The sequence below is a fragment of the Zea mays genome, chromosome 5 (genome assembly GCF_902167145.1).
Source record: "Zea mays cultivar B73 chromosome 5, Zm-B73-REFERENCE-NAM-5.0, whole genome shotgun sequence".
Classification (NCBI taxonomy): Eukaryota; Viridiplantae; Streptophyta; class Magnoliopsida; order Poales; family Poaceae; genus Zea; species Zea mays.
Window position 1 is genome coordinate 223,044,517 of NC_050100.1, and position 16,117 is coordinate 223,060,633.

The 16,117-nt window shown below is 44.8% G+C and overlaps 1 protein-coding gene across 1 annotated transcript in view; it reads right to left on the minus strand.

Annotated features, from left to right (window-relative positions):
- Positions 1-14,446, minus strand: part of LOC103627875 (UDP-glucose:glycoprotein glucosyltransferase) — a 38,240-nt gene extending 23,794 nt beyond the window's left edge. The window contains exons 1-9 of the mRNA XM_020538731.2: positions 13,798-14,446; positions 9,115-9,525; positions 8,884-9,037; positions 7,413-7,584; positions 7,087-7,160; positions 4,967-5,063; positions 4,688-4,800; positions 4,455-4,570; positions 2,556-2,613 (exon numbers count right to left, since the gene is read on the minus strand). Of these exons, the coding sequence (XP_020394320.1) occupies positions 2,556-2,613; positions 4,455-4,570; positions 4,688-4,800; positions 4,967-5,063; positions 7,087-7,160; positions 7,413-7,584; positions 8,884-9,037; positions 9,115-9,525; positions 13,798-13,976 (1,374 nt within the window). The 5' untranslated portion in view covers positions 13,977-14,446. The remainder of the gene's footprint in view (positions 1-2,555; positions 2,614-4,454; positions 4,571-4,687; positions 4,801-4,966; positions 5,064-7,086; positions 7,161-7,412; positions 7,585-8,883; positions 9,038-9,114; positions 9,526-13,797) is intronic.
- Between the last annotated feature and the right edge of the window lie 1,671 nt (positions 14,447-16,117).

Below are 16,117 nucleotides of genomic sequence, written 5' to 3' on the forward strand. Positions count from 1 at the left end.
TAGCCTCTCAAGGGCACTGTGCGGGGGTATTTATAGGTATCTGAGCGCCCAGCGTCCTGTGTTAAGGACGCATGTGCCCTCAGACACCTAGGTTATCCCCAGAATATTCCCATAAAGCGGGGTTACAGACTGTAATTACAGGGATGCCTTTACAAATTAGGCTCGTAACGCGAGGCGGCCACGCAGGGCCTGTTACAATGGGCCGGATCACACGTGGGCCTCCATGCTGGACGAGGCCGCACGGTGGGATGACCTCGTCACGGGTCTTCGTCCGATGTCGTATGGGGCGAAGGGTGTCCCTGCCCGTTGTCTTGTCTCCGTTGGACCAACAACTACGGCGAAGACTTCGAGTGAAGGGTGGCGTCTTCGCCTTCGCCCCAACACTCGGGTCTCTTTCTCTCCCAGAGTCGGTATATGGTTGAGATCATTGATCGTGCTGGCATGGCTAACTGCAAGCCCTGCTCTACGCCTATTGATGTGAATCCGAAGTTCTCTACCAACGACGCACCAATGTCTGATCCTACAAACTTCTGTAGCCTCTTGGGTGCTCTTCAGTATATCACCTTCACCAGACCCGATATCTCCTATGCAGCTCAACAAGTCTGCCTTCATATGAACGAACCATGGGAGCCTCATCTCACCGCTCTCAAGCGTATTCTGCACTACGTCTGTGACACGCTGCATATGGGCCTATTTGTGTGCCCTACTCTCAGTCTAACTTGGTCGTTTACTCCAATGTTTTTTTTTTCGAAAACGCAGGAGAGCTGCGTATCATTATATTAAGAGGAAAAAAGGTGAGGATAAGAAAACCTCATACAAGCCAAACTAACTCACACACCCACACACACTCCAATGTTGATTGGGCGGAGTGTCGTAACACCTGTTACTCAACCTCCGGCCATACGGTGTTCCTCGATGCAATCTGATCTCATGATCGCCCAAGCGCTAGAATACATATTCCTGTTCTAGTGTTCAGGCTAAGTATCGAGTAGTCACCAATGTCGTTGTTGAAGTCACCTAGCTATGCCAACTCTTGTCTGAGCTACACACTCCTCTACGCAAGACAACTTTGGTGTACTGCGACAACATCAGCGTAATCTACATGTCCTCCAACCTCGTTCAGCACCAACGCACTAAACATGTGGAAATCAATCTCCATTTTGTCTGAGAGCATACTACACTTGGTGATGTCCATATCCTTGACATCCCAACAATGTCTCAGTTCGCCGACATCTTCATCAAGGAGCTGCCTCCGTCGGTTTTCACGAAGTTCCGATCTAGTCTCAACATCCATCTATTCCACCAAAGCTTCGACTGTCAGGATTGTTAGACTGTTGTATGCACGTGCGTGTGGGCCTTGAGCCTGGCATGTTCAATCGGCCAGCCCAACCTTATATGGTTAGGTTGTCTCCAACAGATCATGCATATGGTCGTGTAAAACATTGTTTTGTACTGTAGACTGCACCGGTCACATACTGAAGTTTGAAATAAGAGATGAGATAGGAGATGCAATGGGTAAGCTGCTGAAGACACTCAAGACAGTCTTAGTGTGTTAAAGAGAGATGAGGTCCTTGATTAGGGAACGTATCCTGTGCTCATGGAGCTCTTGTGCTCATATGAGCACTTTAAATCTGGTGCCTTCATTTCTCATCCAGGGGGTGAGGGCAGCAGCGGCACACAGAAGAGACAGGCGGCGCGGCGCAACAAGGGTGGCACACAGAAGAAACTAGGAAATGTCTATTCACACTTGGATGAGAAATGAAGGCACCAGATTTAAAGTGCTCATATGAGCACAAGAGCTCCATGAGCACAGGATATGTTCCCCCTTGATTAATGGCGTTTCTATAAACCACAAGATCTCATCCTGTAGAGATATGAGATCCTGGATTGGTGGTGTTTCTGTAAACCACAAGATCTCCTCAGCCTATATATAAATATAAATATAAATATAAATATATGAATATCTGCCATCACATCAATCACTCATTCCACATAATCACTATCTCTTTCAAAGAATGATAGAATTTGCCGAAAAATCAGGAGTAATGCAATCTCATAATCAGATGATAAAATATGCTACATGCATGCTGAATATCAATATGATTTTACATAGGTGAGTTTATTGTTATTTTTACAGGACTTTATCCTGCACTTTTGTGTTTTTTATCATTATCATTAAAAACAAATATGATAGCCAATGAGGCCATTTGGAAACGGAGAAATAAACATTGCAAATCCTAACTACAGAACAGAAATGTTGTTTAGCCTTTTATAAATAAGATGTACTGTAGTCCTGTTAATATCAGAATTCAAGTGAGTTACTATGCTGAATATTGCATTACCAAACCGAAACGATTTGAAGTATTTAAAGGCACCACCAGTGGCAGAATTCATATGGAAAAAAACTATAACATGAGAAAAGGCCTATTAAATTGAAACATATAAGCTAAATAGTAGCATCATAAAATAGAGCTCTGGAACAAGCATTGATGCATTAAAAAAAGAAGCTGGAGTGAGATAAAAAATGGTCCTCCGAATATATTTTTAAACTTCACCTTTAACCGGACGAACTGATCAGCCAGGGATAATTCTCCATGGACCATATCCATTAACCTGTCGAATAAACCATAACAAAATGTCTGCTTTACTTATCACATGACAGATAGCAAAATTGATGTTCATTTTAGTGAATCAGATACTGAAGTCTCAAAGAAGATGAAAACACAACATATCAACAAATACGGAAACTGTGTGCCAGGTAGAATATCTTATCGGGACAGAAGTGCAAGGACGATGGAAGGGGGTTCAGCACCTGCTGCTTTCTTATGCCTTTGCAATGCCATTATGGTTCACTTTCCTCGTCTTGGTTGGACAGCATGATCAGCAGGCAAGGATAAGCAATGAGGTTGATGGTATGGCCAGAAAAGGACTTAAGGGCTTGGTCCATTTGGAACCATAGGAACCACTGTGTTTTCAATGGAGCACCGGCCAACTTAGCTAGAGCAATCCTGCATTCCTTCTCGCTAAGGAGGAAATGCATCTTTGGGTTCAGGACAGGGCCCAGGGTATTTCTTACCTCATGGCCAATGTGACGGAGTCCTACGTGTCTCGGTGTCTGTGTGGTACAGGTTGTTGTCTGTCTAGGAAAAGGTGAAATTGTAAGGTTTTCTTGAGTGGGTGTGGATAGGTGAGTGTTGTGTGGGCTCTTGCCCCTTTTTCTTATACAAAAATACGCACCACTGCTGCATGTTCAAGAGATAGATACAAGTACGATGGTGAAGAGTAGCTTGACAACAAGCAAAGGGTACGGAGCCGAAGAAATGTGAGAAGCTGGTGGAGAGAAAAGGTGAACAAATTGGCAAGAGCTATCATACATACTTTACAAAAAAAACAACAGAACCTCCTGAATGAATTAACAGAAATTTGGAGAACAGCTGGTTGGGTGTATGTTCTTTCAGTTGGTTTGGCTGTGAAGTTGTGGGTGGAGGTTTGGTTATGTGGCATTTCCCTTTAAAAGAGGCGATATAATATCGATATCATGTCCAATATTTTTCTTACATTATAAGATTGAAATCGCCAGAATTGCGATAATTCATTAGTGGCTGCATAGCCTCTAACAGACGCAGCGTGGAATCCCTAGCCAGGTGTTTAAGGGTACACTGACTAGAGTTTATTTTTGGCATATGCACAAGGCAAAAAAACAAATAGCTAAGGTGCTTTGTGTTAGCGTACGTGTATATGGGCCTGGCCCACTAGGGTTCTATACACTTGTACCCCTGTAGCTGCTAGGGTTTCTCTGTAATTCACTCTATCACATGGTATCAGCCTTACGTCCTCCTTCCGGCCGCCGCCCACCCCACCCACTCCTCCAGCCGCCGCCGCCCCTCCCCATCCTCCATGGCGGGCAGGCCGCCGCCCCCTATCCTCTCCTCCACCGCCGGTGAGGCCTTCCCTCCCCTCCCTCTCTCCTACCGTGCCGCTCTGGCGCCCATCTCTTCCACGGCTGGCACGCCGCCGGGTTTTCCAGCACCCATGGCGCTCGTCTCTCCCGCCACCGGCGCGCCGTCTACCTCTCCACCAACCCCGTCCAACACGCACAGAGCATGTCGAAATCGACCTCCACTTCGTCCGCCAATGGGTCGCCTGTGGAGTTGTTCGCGTTCTTCACGTCCCGACCACCTCCCAATTCGCCGACGTCTTCACCAAGGGGCTTCCGTCGGTGGTGTTCACGGAGTTTCGATCCAGTCTCAACATCTGCAGTGGCTAGAGTTTCGACTATGGGGGTGTTAGCGTATGTGTATATGGGCCTGGCCCACTAGGGTTCTATACACTTGTACCCCTGTAGCTGCTAGGGTTTCTCTGTAATTCACTCTATCACACTTTGAACCAAGCAAAGTTAAATCAAAGAGTAAAAATAAGAAAGAACACTATCCAGGAAGTAAGGTATAACATACAGGTAAAGATCAAGATCCTCGATATTGATCAAAGCACCATTCAAAGCCATCAATGACTTGCCAGGTGGAACCATCCGCTGATTTGCAATAATTTCGTCTTTGATGGAATCGTCAAGCTGTACAAGCATGATATTGTTGTAACAGCCGAATCCACTTCATAATTTCAATTAATGTATTGGAAATAAAGTAGAGAAACAAAGGCAAGCTTTAAAGTGAGAAAGATGTAACATTACCTTCATTCGTGATAGTGAAGAAACTATACTTGGGAAATTTTGATTGATTTCCTGCATTGACTGTAAAGGGTCTGATGCTTGAACGATTCGCTGTGCTGTCTGATGACCCAGATCTGTGGTGTGGAGCATGCCATAAATGAAAAAGGTGCTTTAATAATACAGAATGATGCACTCACAATTTTCCCATACAAAAAAAATGATGCATTGCTGTTGGACAAAACAAAATATGATATAAACCTGAGGAACACCTATCGATTTATGGCAAGTAGGCAACAATACCTTTGAGTTCCCAGACTTCAAGTGTATCAGACACTGCCGATGACAACAGATAATCTCTGAAGGCCATTATCTCAGCATTTAGCTCTGGCTTGCGTTCCTAGAAATCAATAGAACATATAAATAATATTAACACTCCTTCATTTATGCATCACAAAGGTCAGGGGCAGAGACAAGGGGGGCAGACAGCCCCCCCCCCCCCCCCCCACCCCCCAAAAAAAAGTTGATTAGTACATTCTACTACTGCTCATTAGGTGTACTAATAATCTAGGAAAATTAACACCTCAACTAAGGTAACAAAAGTTTAGTTAAAAAATGCATTTTTGTATTGTGTTTTTCTCAAGTTATATCTTCTTATTGTACAATTCTACATGAGTAAATATAATAAGTATAATGTTTTTTTTCGAATACGCAGGAGAGCTGTGTATCATTATATTACGCAGGAGAGCTGCGTATCATTATATCAAGTGTATCATTATATTGTGTAGTCTGGCGCCTAGGTTATTTGCCATCATTCCTAAAAGGATTGCAAATAGAAGAACTGTGCTTGAGGCTCTTGCCAACAGAAAATGGATATCTGATATAAAGGGTGCTCTGTCTGTGGGAATTCTAGTGGATTATCTGAATCTTTGGGAGCTTCTTTCAGAAATAGTGTTGCAGCCTGAAGTGGAGGATAAGCATATTTTTAGTATTGCGGCAGATGGTAAATACTCGGCTAAGTCGGCTTATGAGGGCCTCTTTGCTGGGTCAACGTCCTTTGGTCACTATCACCTGATTTGGAAAACCTGGGCACCTCCAAAGTGTCGGTTCTTTCTTTGGCTGGTGGCTAACAAGAGATGCTGGACCGCTGACAGGCTTGCAAAGAGAGGCTTGGATCATCCAGCTAGGTGCCTCTTTTGTGACCAGGAAGCTGAAACTATTGATCACATCCTCGTCTCCTGTGTGTTCACAAGAGTGTTCTTGTTTACTCTTCTTAAACCGTTTGGGTTTCAGAGTCTGACTCCCCAGCCAGGACATTCTTCATTTATGGCTTCGTGGGAGCAGATTTCTGGGTTGGCTTCTGGTATCCATGGTAAAGGACTTAATTCTCTTGTGGCCTTAGGAGCATGGATAACATGGAAGCATCGTAATAGTTGTGTTTTTGATGGTTGTACTCCTAGTTTAGATCTGTCCATTAAGTTAGCCAGGGAGGAGAGGCAGTCTTGGGAGATGGTCGGGGCTAAGGGTCTTTCATACCTTGCTGCCCTAATTTCTGGAGACTAGGGAGTTGTTTAGTTTGATGGATTTTTTCAGTTTCCTGTGTTTCTGGCCTCCCTGAGGAGGCCTTGTAATCTGTCCAGATCTCTTTGATCTGGATTTATCTCTTCTTCTTAATATATTGAGGCGCAGTTCTCCTGCGTTTTTTCAAAAAAAAGGATGGGGTGAGGTGTTAAAGAACCTCATACAACTCAACACACCACCCAACAAAAGAAAATGAGCAGGAGCACCAGTACACTAAGCATACTAGAGACCAACTCCTAATATAATAAGTATAATGTAAATCACTAGTTTTAAACAATGTTCCATTTTATCTTCAATTAGCACTTGTCTGAAATGAAATAAAAAAAATTAAATATGATTTATAGTTTTTAAGCCAACATTAAGTTTAATATTTTTAAACTGATATTAATTTTTGACATTGTTATCCTAAATTTTTTTTGTCAACGTTTATAGACTGCCCCCTCTCCATATCTGAATTCTGGCGAAAGGGCCTCTAGCTGAGTTGGTTAGGTGGTCTGAGTAGCACTCCTCAGGTCCTGGGTTCGACTCCCCGTGGGAGCGAATTTCAGGCTGTGGTTAAAAAAATCCCCTCGTCTGTCCCACGCCAAAGCACAGGTCTAAGGCTCAGCCCCGGTCGTGGTCGTTCTCACATGGGCTTCGATGCCGCTGTGTATGGGTGGGGCAGGGGTTCGGGGATTTTCTTGACCTGTGTGAGAAGGTCTTCTTCTTAATACAATACCCGGGGGCTGTCTTACCCCCCGCAGGTCAAGTTTTTTTATATCTGAATTCTGGATATGACCCTGACAAAGCTTGTGCTCCTAGACTCAATAGAAGTAGAACATAGATCTCTGAATTGAACGAACCAAAATCTTGGAAAATATAAACCCTCTGACTTCTTGACTGAGGTCCTCTGTTTTAGGATCTTCTAGAGGAACACCTGAAAAGGAAAGAAATAACAGTGCTTAATCAGTGGATTGCAGGGCTCCGTCAGCCAGAGAAATAATATTTTGTACTTAAATAAACTATTTCACAGAAAGGAGTAGACTGTAGGGTTTTTCCCTTTCTGCTCGCTGCATTTCCACGCAATACATATTTACTTGTTAACTCGATACTGATTTTTCATTTTCAGAAAGAACTAAACAGAAACCAATGTGCTGTCTGGTGCAAAGAAAACAGCTAGTCGAATTACCCTTCTTTATAGCAGTGTCATCCATAGCTTTGTATTCCATGTTTTTTAGGGCAAGCTCCACCCCATAACCACTCAAGGTGACTGCATCTACAGCACCAACTGAACCACAAAAGGTGGACGTAGTCTCACATCCAGATGGTAGGACAGGACGCAGAGCATACCTGATTTTTCCCTATGAACAGCAGCACATAAAGTAAAATTAGGCAAGCGAAGAATGAAGAGGAACCAAAGGAAACACATAGTAGATACTCATAGCAAGCCCTGTTTTCAAGTCGTCGACTAGTCGGCGATTAGTCGGCGACTAGTCGTCCAGTCGGTCCTGGGAGCTCGACTTGGGGACCCGGCTCGACTTTTCTGGCAAGTCGGGCGACTTGTCAACGACTGGAAATTCTCAGTCGACTAGTCGTCGACTTGGTCTGGCAAGTCGACCGACTTGTGCCCCAATTCAGCCCAAAAAGCCCAAAGGCCCATTACACAATATATTTTCTTGATTTGGGAGAAAATGCAATGGATGATCTTGATTTAGGAGATATTTTGGGGGACCATCTATCTAGTATCTATCTAGCTGCAGCAACAACTTAGCTATCTAATGGAGCTTATTTCCTTTCAAGTTTGAACTATATTTTATTTCTATTTGTTTCCAATTTGAACTATATGGCTGTTATGACTTATGAGTTTGACTTATCGCTGATTTGGTTCAGTTTGAGGCTTGAAATGAGGTAAGACTTGTTGTTTATTTCAGTTTAGTTCAATTTCAGGCTTCAAATGAGGTAAAACATGCTCTTTCTTCATATATAAATGCTATATTGTCTATATGAAGCCATTATATAGGCAAAACAGCCACTATATTGGCAAGTCGACGACTAGTCGACCGACTTATCGACTAGTCACCAAGTCGGTACCTTGTCGACTCGACTCGACTTATTGACTTGAAATCCTTGATAGCAAGTAGCCAAATAAAATTTGCATGCAAAATCTAGAAGAGATATTCAGTCATGATTGATTTTCGAGATCAAACAGTGTCACTATTAGAAAATAGAAAAAACAAACTGAAGAAGTGTTGGGCCCTCAACAGATTATCATGATTGTTCATAAACCCATATGTGATTCCTTCTGGTCAAATACATGTAGAAAGAGAAAGGATCTTAAGTAAAAACAAGATACCACACAGTCATAAGGGTATGGCATGATTAATGTAAGTATAAATAATAAAATATTCATGTCAATTACTGCTCATGTGACAAATTCATTACGTTCTCTTGCCATGTGCGAAAGGTGAACTCTAACGAAACATAGGCTATCGGTGTTTGCATGTTGAAAAAGTCGTAGAAACACCTCTATATCATTATATGCTGAAGGATAGTTAACAAACAAATAATGACCTTGTACTAGACCATTTTCTTGTGTTTATTATTTCCTCATGACTTCATATGCCCTGAAGTACACCACAAAACAGGCAAGTGTATGTTACCTGCTTTGATGCTTCTACTAGTTGAACATGCAGCTCTTTGAAGCATTTTGTCCCAACAGCCCCATAAAATATAGCAACTGGAGCAGTAATATTTGTGCGACGATATATATGGTCAAATTCAAAGAGTTCAGGCTGTTCAGTAGAATCCATAGCTCTGTTCAACAAATCTTCTGAGTTGTCATCTTACGGCTTGAGAAAAGGGGAAGTTTAAAGGAAAAGGGAAGGACTTACAGCTTGCCCAATCCCCCAAGCCATTCATGCAGATCGGCTGAATTGAACAATAGAACATTCCCAGTGTCTACCCAGCAGCAAGTTCCTCCAGAAGAGCCAGGATCCACAGCCCCATCAAAAGTTTTTCCAGTGCCATGACCAGAAATGTTCTCTGGTGAATCATCAATAGGAAACGAAGATAATGACTCCTTTGCAAGTTGCCGGTAAAGCACTAATTTTGGTGATGCTGATCGAAGGGTAAGAGAAAACTCAAAAATTGAAGAGAGCGGTTCATTGAGTAGTATGTGGGCATCCTCAACAATCTTCTGGGCACAGCATTTTGCTGTTAAACATTCAGAGCCTTTCTCTAGATCCTTCCAGAGGTCAATAAAATCCCAAAATAGATCCTTCCATTCTGTCGAAAGCAATTCACTAACAAACATAGTAAACATAAGGATCATTAGGTGTTGTTTGGAACATAACAAGTAAAATTGATCAACCAACACCAATGCTGAAAATTTCAATTAACAAGTACTACAGTATTATTTTTTTGTTTCCTGCAACCTGCAGAGCAAAATCAGAAGCATACAAGAGTCAACTGCCTTCCTTATTTGGTTTCTCCAATGTATAAATAAATAAATAAGCATATGACAATATGCCATCGTTAATTATATTTAGATTATAAATGTGAAGATTTTGTAGAGTTTGATCGTTTCTCATCTCTGTTTCCTCTAATACGTGATAGCACCAAGGCCCCGCGTCGCCCCTCCCGCTCGGGCGACATGGGAGACGACCCAAACCCTAACCGCCGCCGCCCCCTCCCCCTTATCCCTCCCCCTCGCTGCCGCTGCAAGGGACCGCCGGCAGCCGCGCGGATCCCTAGGATGGCGGCGGCGGGGCCTTTTCTCCCCTTCTCTCTCTGTCCCGGGCGAAGCCCCGACCCCTGTGTGACGCCGCTTCCCCAGGCCTCCCCCCGCCTTGCCATTGCCCGAGCGGCCGCTAGAAGGAAGGCGGCGGTGAGGCTCCGCCCCCCCCCCCTTCTCCTCCTCTTCCTTCCATTGTTATTAAAAATGTCGCTTAAACGGCGTTTAAGTGTCGTTTAAATGATAAAACGTGGTTATAGGCTAGAACGTCCGAACGTTTTAACATAATCGCGTAGAACGTCCGTGAAACGCGTTTAAACGTCCATTTCGCGTCGTTTAAGCGTTTTGGACATGTTTTGGACGTTTTACATTGTTGGGCCTCTCGAAGGCCCAAAAAACTAGGTCTTAACCTGTGAAGCGCAGCTAGGATCGCGGACAGTCTCCTCCAGTAGGGGTGGGCGTTCGGGTTACCCGAAAATTTCGGGTCGGGTAATTCGGGTTTTGGGAATCGATACCCGAAATTACAACGGGTTTTGCAATACCCAAAAATTCGGGTACCCGAAATTTCGGGTTCGGGTTCGGGTATTCCCGAACTACCCGAACTATTGTGTCGGTTTCATAAAAACACATACACCCTATTAAATTAGTATAAAAATATAGTTTGAATAATGATATACATGGACATATAAAACACAAGCAATCTACAATCACAAGTTATGCACACTTACACATAATTATAAATGTACAAATTAATAATTAAGCATGACATTAGTACATGACACATGAAAGTTCGGGTAATTCGGGTATTTCGGGTACCCGATTGTGATACCCGAATTATCCGAAATAAATTTGGGTTTTGCAAGTTGCTACCCGAAATTCCCGAACAAAATTCGGGTTTCGGGTATTTCGGGTTCGGGTTACGGGTTTTTTGCCCAGCCCTATCCTCCAGCGCCTGCTACGTTGTCACCCACCTCCCTCCTCTCCTCCACCCCCTCCTCCACCTCCAGCGCCGCCAGGACGGTGTCCTCCAACACCCGCCTCCCTCTTCCAGTGCCCGAGCACCCCCTCCGCTCTCCCACATTCAGAGTCGGTCGCCAATGACGTCGGCCCGTCGCCCGCCAGGTCCTCTAGCAGCCAACGTTGCCTACAGCTGCATTCCAGAGTCCCAGCTACAACCATGAAGTTCCAACGTCTCCTGCAGTTGCTCTATTTGGTAAGTGATCTACTGATCTAGACATATGATATTATGAATCAAGGCTGTTAGTCACTCAATTGTTAGGCTCTGTTTCCAGCACATACATTGTTTCCAGCAAGCAACAGTGGAAAAGATGGTGATGATCAAGACATGGATGATCATGCTCTTGATATTGATGAGTTGGATGATGTTTACTGATCCAAGATGCAAGTTCTAACTTGCATAATTGCATAGATTTGTGTGTTGAACTTGATATGTTTCCTTTTATGCTATTTATTTTGTGAACTTAAATAATCAACTTATGAGTATGAACATATTCTATCGTGTTGTTTTAGGCCAAGTCTGAAAAGATGTTTCAACGTTTAAATGTTGAAAAGGTGGTTCCTAACGTTTTATCGTTTTACCGCTTTAATAAGCATGCTTCCTTCCTCTCCTCACGCTCTCTTTGTTGGTCCCAGCAATGGCGTTGTGGTGCCCTCCGGCGTGCCCGGCAAGATCCGCCCCATGGGGGGCCCAGATCTGCTCTCCCCGACCTTTGTGCGCCGGGGATCTATGGTGGTGGTAGGGGCCTGCTATGGCGACGCGTGCTGCGTGGCTGCTCCGGATCCGATGCGCAGCGGGCTTCCCTCCTCCTTTCGACGGTGATCCCCTGTTGTGGCGACGTGGCCCACAGTCGGTGGTCGTGGCGACGATCGCGGCGAGTGACTGCGCCCATGGCCAGGGTGCGCCGCGGCTTGCTGCGGCGACGAGGCTGGTGACCGGTGCCTCCTTGGTTCGGTTGTGGTGGCGTCCCGCGGTGGTGTGCCAAGGTGCCGGTCATGGCTACGGTTCGTGGCCTGCTGTTGACATGCAAGTTGGTGCGCAGTGGCGGCGCTTCATGGCCTGCTGTTGACGTGCAAGTTGGTGCGCAACGGTGGCGGTGTGCCCTGCGGCAGCTGGTTTCGTTGGCCGCGGTTGCAGTGTGGCGACAGCCGGATTCGTCTCTGGCGGGCAGCAATGTGGCGCACACGGCAAGGTGTTCCCTGGTTCCATGTGACCAGTCGGAGGGGATGGCGGTCGACGCAGCTTTGCGGCTGCTGAGGCATCTGGCGCGTCGGTACCCATTTGGAGGGGTTGCGCACAGGCCAGGGCGGTGGCGACGGCGGAGGCTGCATGCTTTGACCTGGGGTTCTGGCCTAACGATGTGCTGGAGGGCATCTTGGGCGAAATCCTCAGCGACGGTGACGCCTGTGGGTGCCACTTACCCCTGTTGAGGGCGTCACATTGCTCTGTCTTCCATGGGCGAAAGACCGGTCTATCTCGTACATGTGACGGTGGCGTCCTTAACGTCACTCCATTCCTAAAGGCGTCACGTTTGAAGTTCATCTCGGCCTCGACGTTGCCTGCGGTTGATGCTTTCGCTTCTTGGCGTCTGGATTGCGGGTGGAGGTGGGTTTTTGCAACGTGAAGTCGAAGCTACCACGTTAGGGGATATGGCTCGGCAACGATGACATGCGGTGAACCCCCTTCCTCGTGGTCTGGATTGTTTGGGAGGTCGAGCAAAAGCCAGAGGTGGGTGTTGGATCAAGACCGTTGGTGGATAATCGGAGCTGCCTCGTGTGGGTGTGTTGAGGCTTGGCAACGATGGATGGTCACGATCTTCCTCCTTCTGTGTCAGGTTTTAGGTGTAGACGTTGTCGTGTTTCTTTTGGCCATGTGCGGCCCGTCTGGCAAAGCCGGAGCTGCTAGTACCTTGTGTGGAGCTTGGCGACGATGACTCTGGATGGGCTTTGTGTGGGGGTTGCCGCTGCCTGTTTGTTTGGGCACTCTGTGTAGGTTTTGGGCCCGGTTTTTCCTTAAAACTGTGTCAATTCTAATCTTCTTCTTAATGGAAAGGCAGAGCTCCTGCCATTACGTTCAAAAAAAGAATTTGTAGAATTTTGGGTCAGTTCACAGATGCTTCTCCAGAGCATAAAATACAATCTGTTGCATACATCAGTGCAAATGGGGTACTCCAATATCTAGGATCTGACCGAGTGCCTCAACTCAATGTCAGATAGTCTGCAAGGCTGGAAGCATAATTTGACTACAGGGTACTTATTAAATACAAATGGTTATGGCTGCCAGAATTTATATTAAATAAACAATCTTAATTTCGTCCAGGTTTAAGTCATCTTTCAATGTTTAAACAAAACATCTGACTATACTATGTTACCTTTATGAATCACAGTGGTGGTTATTGCATCTACTACTATGCTAATGAAATACTCTCACAACACACATGTGATGTCTACCGTTCCGTAGGTTTTAATATTTTTTACACCACTGTAAAGATAATAGATAACATAAACCTCCATTGCAATCAAGTATGATTCAGTTCTGAAAGGATCACTGAAGGTGACCCAGGGGAGGTTTTCTACTAAATCATGAGTCTGTCTGTGTCAGTTGGCGCCAGTCTATCACTAAGTGTCACATAGTCCAAATAAAAACAAGGAACCGAACCGCTGTGAGTTCCACTGATATCAGCTATTCAACTCACTCAAATCTAAAACCCTGGTAACTAGTAAACTTACTAAATAAACTCAAAAAATGTGAACTCAAATTGGCATGCCACTATCAAGCATAGTGGCCCAAACCACCAGTGAACAGAGCCAAAAGCAAACTCACCTGGCTTCGAGCAGCAGCGGCGTGCCAGCCCACTTGGCCCGGAGCGCAGCCTGCACGTTTTTCTGGCGACGGATCTCCGCCCCCTGGCCGCCCGCGACGAGGCAACCCACGAGAAGAACCGAGACCAGCGCCGCCGCCGCAACCGAGCCCCCAGATCGGGCCCCTCGCGCCGCCACCATGAGGGAGAGGTGCGCGCCGACCCGAAGCGCTTGTGCTTCTTCGATCCGACTGGTGCTACAGGGCGGAGGCGGCTAGACCCCGCATCCAGAGGATTTGTGAGGTTTTCCTTTCGTCGTCGACGAGATGCGGAGGGCGGTCGGGAGGAGACTTCGCCGGAGACCTGTGTGATTTATTAGGGGGAGAATGGTGAACACGGATTTTAAAGAACGAGGGCAAGCCGTTGGATTGTCTCTGAACGGCCGATTATTTTTATCAGTTTTCAGGTTTCATATTTGGATGGAAGTTGGCCTTTTTTCCTTCACAAGTTTTTTTTCATAAATAAAGTGCACTTCCAATCGTTAAACTTGTTTAATTGTGTATATTCGGTACATAAACTTTTAAAATATATCTGTTAAGAGTTCACTCTATGTTCATGTTTATATTACATCATAACGAGTTGATGTGGCTCACATATTAATTCTTGTGGTCCACTAGACCCGTCCACCCTTCTCTCTCCTTTCTCGATAACTAACATGTGAGCCACAACAACCTCTATCGTAATATATTCGTGGATAATTTTTTTAGCGGGTATGGATATCCAGTATTCATACTTGTTACCCGGTAGGTATCTAACATATGGGTCATCCTAATTCAATACATTACCCTAAATTTCCAAATTTTTTATTTTTATATGTTGCTGGAATGTTTTTTTTTTTGAAATGTAACAAAAATGTTGTTTGCTGTTGAATGCTACTATTGTAGTAGGCGCTGACGGGTAACAGATATCTGTCGGGTAGCGGATACCCGATGGGTACGGGTACAGATTCATACCCACAAAACTATATGGGTACCGATATGGATTGAGTTTTATCTTGCAGGTATGGATTCGCGAACCATGTATCTGTATCATATCCGCTCAATTGACATCCCTATCCCCGATCGAGGATCTAGCTCAATTTGCATCTTTTCACTTTAAAAAACATAAGTAATGGCCATAAATAGTACTCCTCATGCTTCTAATGTATAAATTATTTAGATTTTGTGGATATAATTTTTTTACTTTACACCTAAATATATGTATAAAGATCGGAATTCGGAACAACTTATAACATCGATGAAGTACTTCCTCCGTTTCGTTTTAGATGTCGCTGGATAGTGTAAAATTAAATTATCTAGCGACAATTAAAAATAAATGGAGGGAATAACATGTGAGTGTAGAGACAGTGGAAACTCGTCGAGAGTTATCAGTAAACACTAGAGCCATCTCCCACTAAAGATAGGTAATCAAACATGCTCATACATGTCTTGTATATTCATTTCAGTCAATCCACTCAAAAAACGTTCCGCACAAGCTGTTCATACTTCATCCCAATTTTCAGTACCAACATGATTAGTTTTTGACCGATTGTTTTCCTTCAGAAGTTCGGATTGATGACTCTACCAGCTAGCTCCAAGCCATCGTAGTTAGTTCATCTGTAGTGGTTAATACAAGAAGAATGATATGTACAGCGCATGACAAATGTCGCGTGCAAACATAGATGCAAAAACGTGAGAATTCCAACCAAATGATGCGGCAGTTTACTATCCATCCGGCAAGAATACTGAAACAAATAATATGTTCACTAAAAAGGGGCTGCCTATAGCAAAGTATACAACTACATGGGAGCTCTGTAATATCACAAGGCTTTTGCATCCAACACAACACAGTAGTTGTAGCACCGCCCTTGTTTCACATGTTTGCTACTATTTGCTATTTAGTAGGTACAGTATCCAACATGGATTGTAAAAGAATAGTGAAGAAAGCTACACCCTTCTCACCCCACCCTCAAAAGAAACAAGAAATCATACACAGCAAAATACATATGCCTCCTAAACTGTTTCTCAACATCCCACCCTAGTGTGCAGACTAGACTGTATAGCCCCTCCTCACATGTATCCTTCGTATGTCTGCTGACCACCGTATGTTGTGCCCATCTGATTGTAGCCAACACCGGGCATTCCACCAGGACCCATCCCCAAAGGAGGATGCATCGGCATTCCCTGGTTCATCCCCATCCCCATGTTCATTCCTCTCATCGATTGTTGGCTCATCCCCATCCCTACCGGCTGCTGGTTCATCCCCATCCCCATCGGTTGTTGGTTCATCCCCATTCTCATTTCT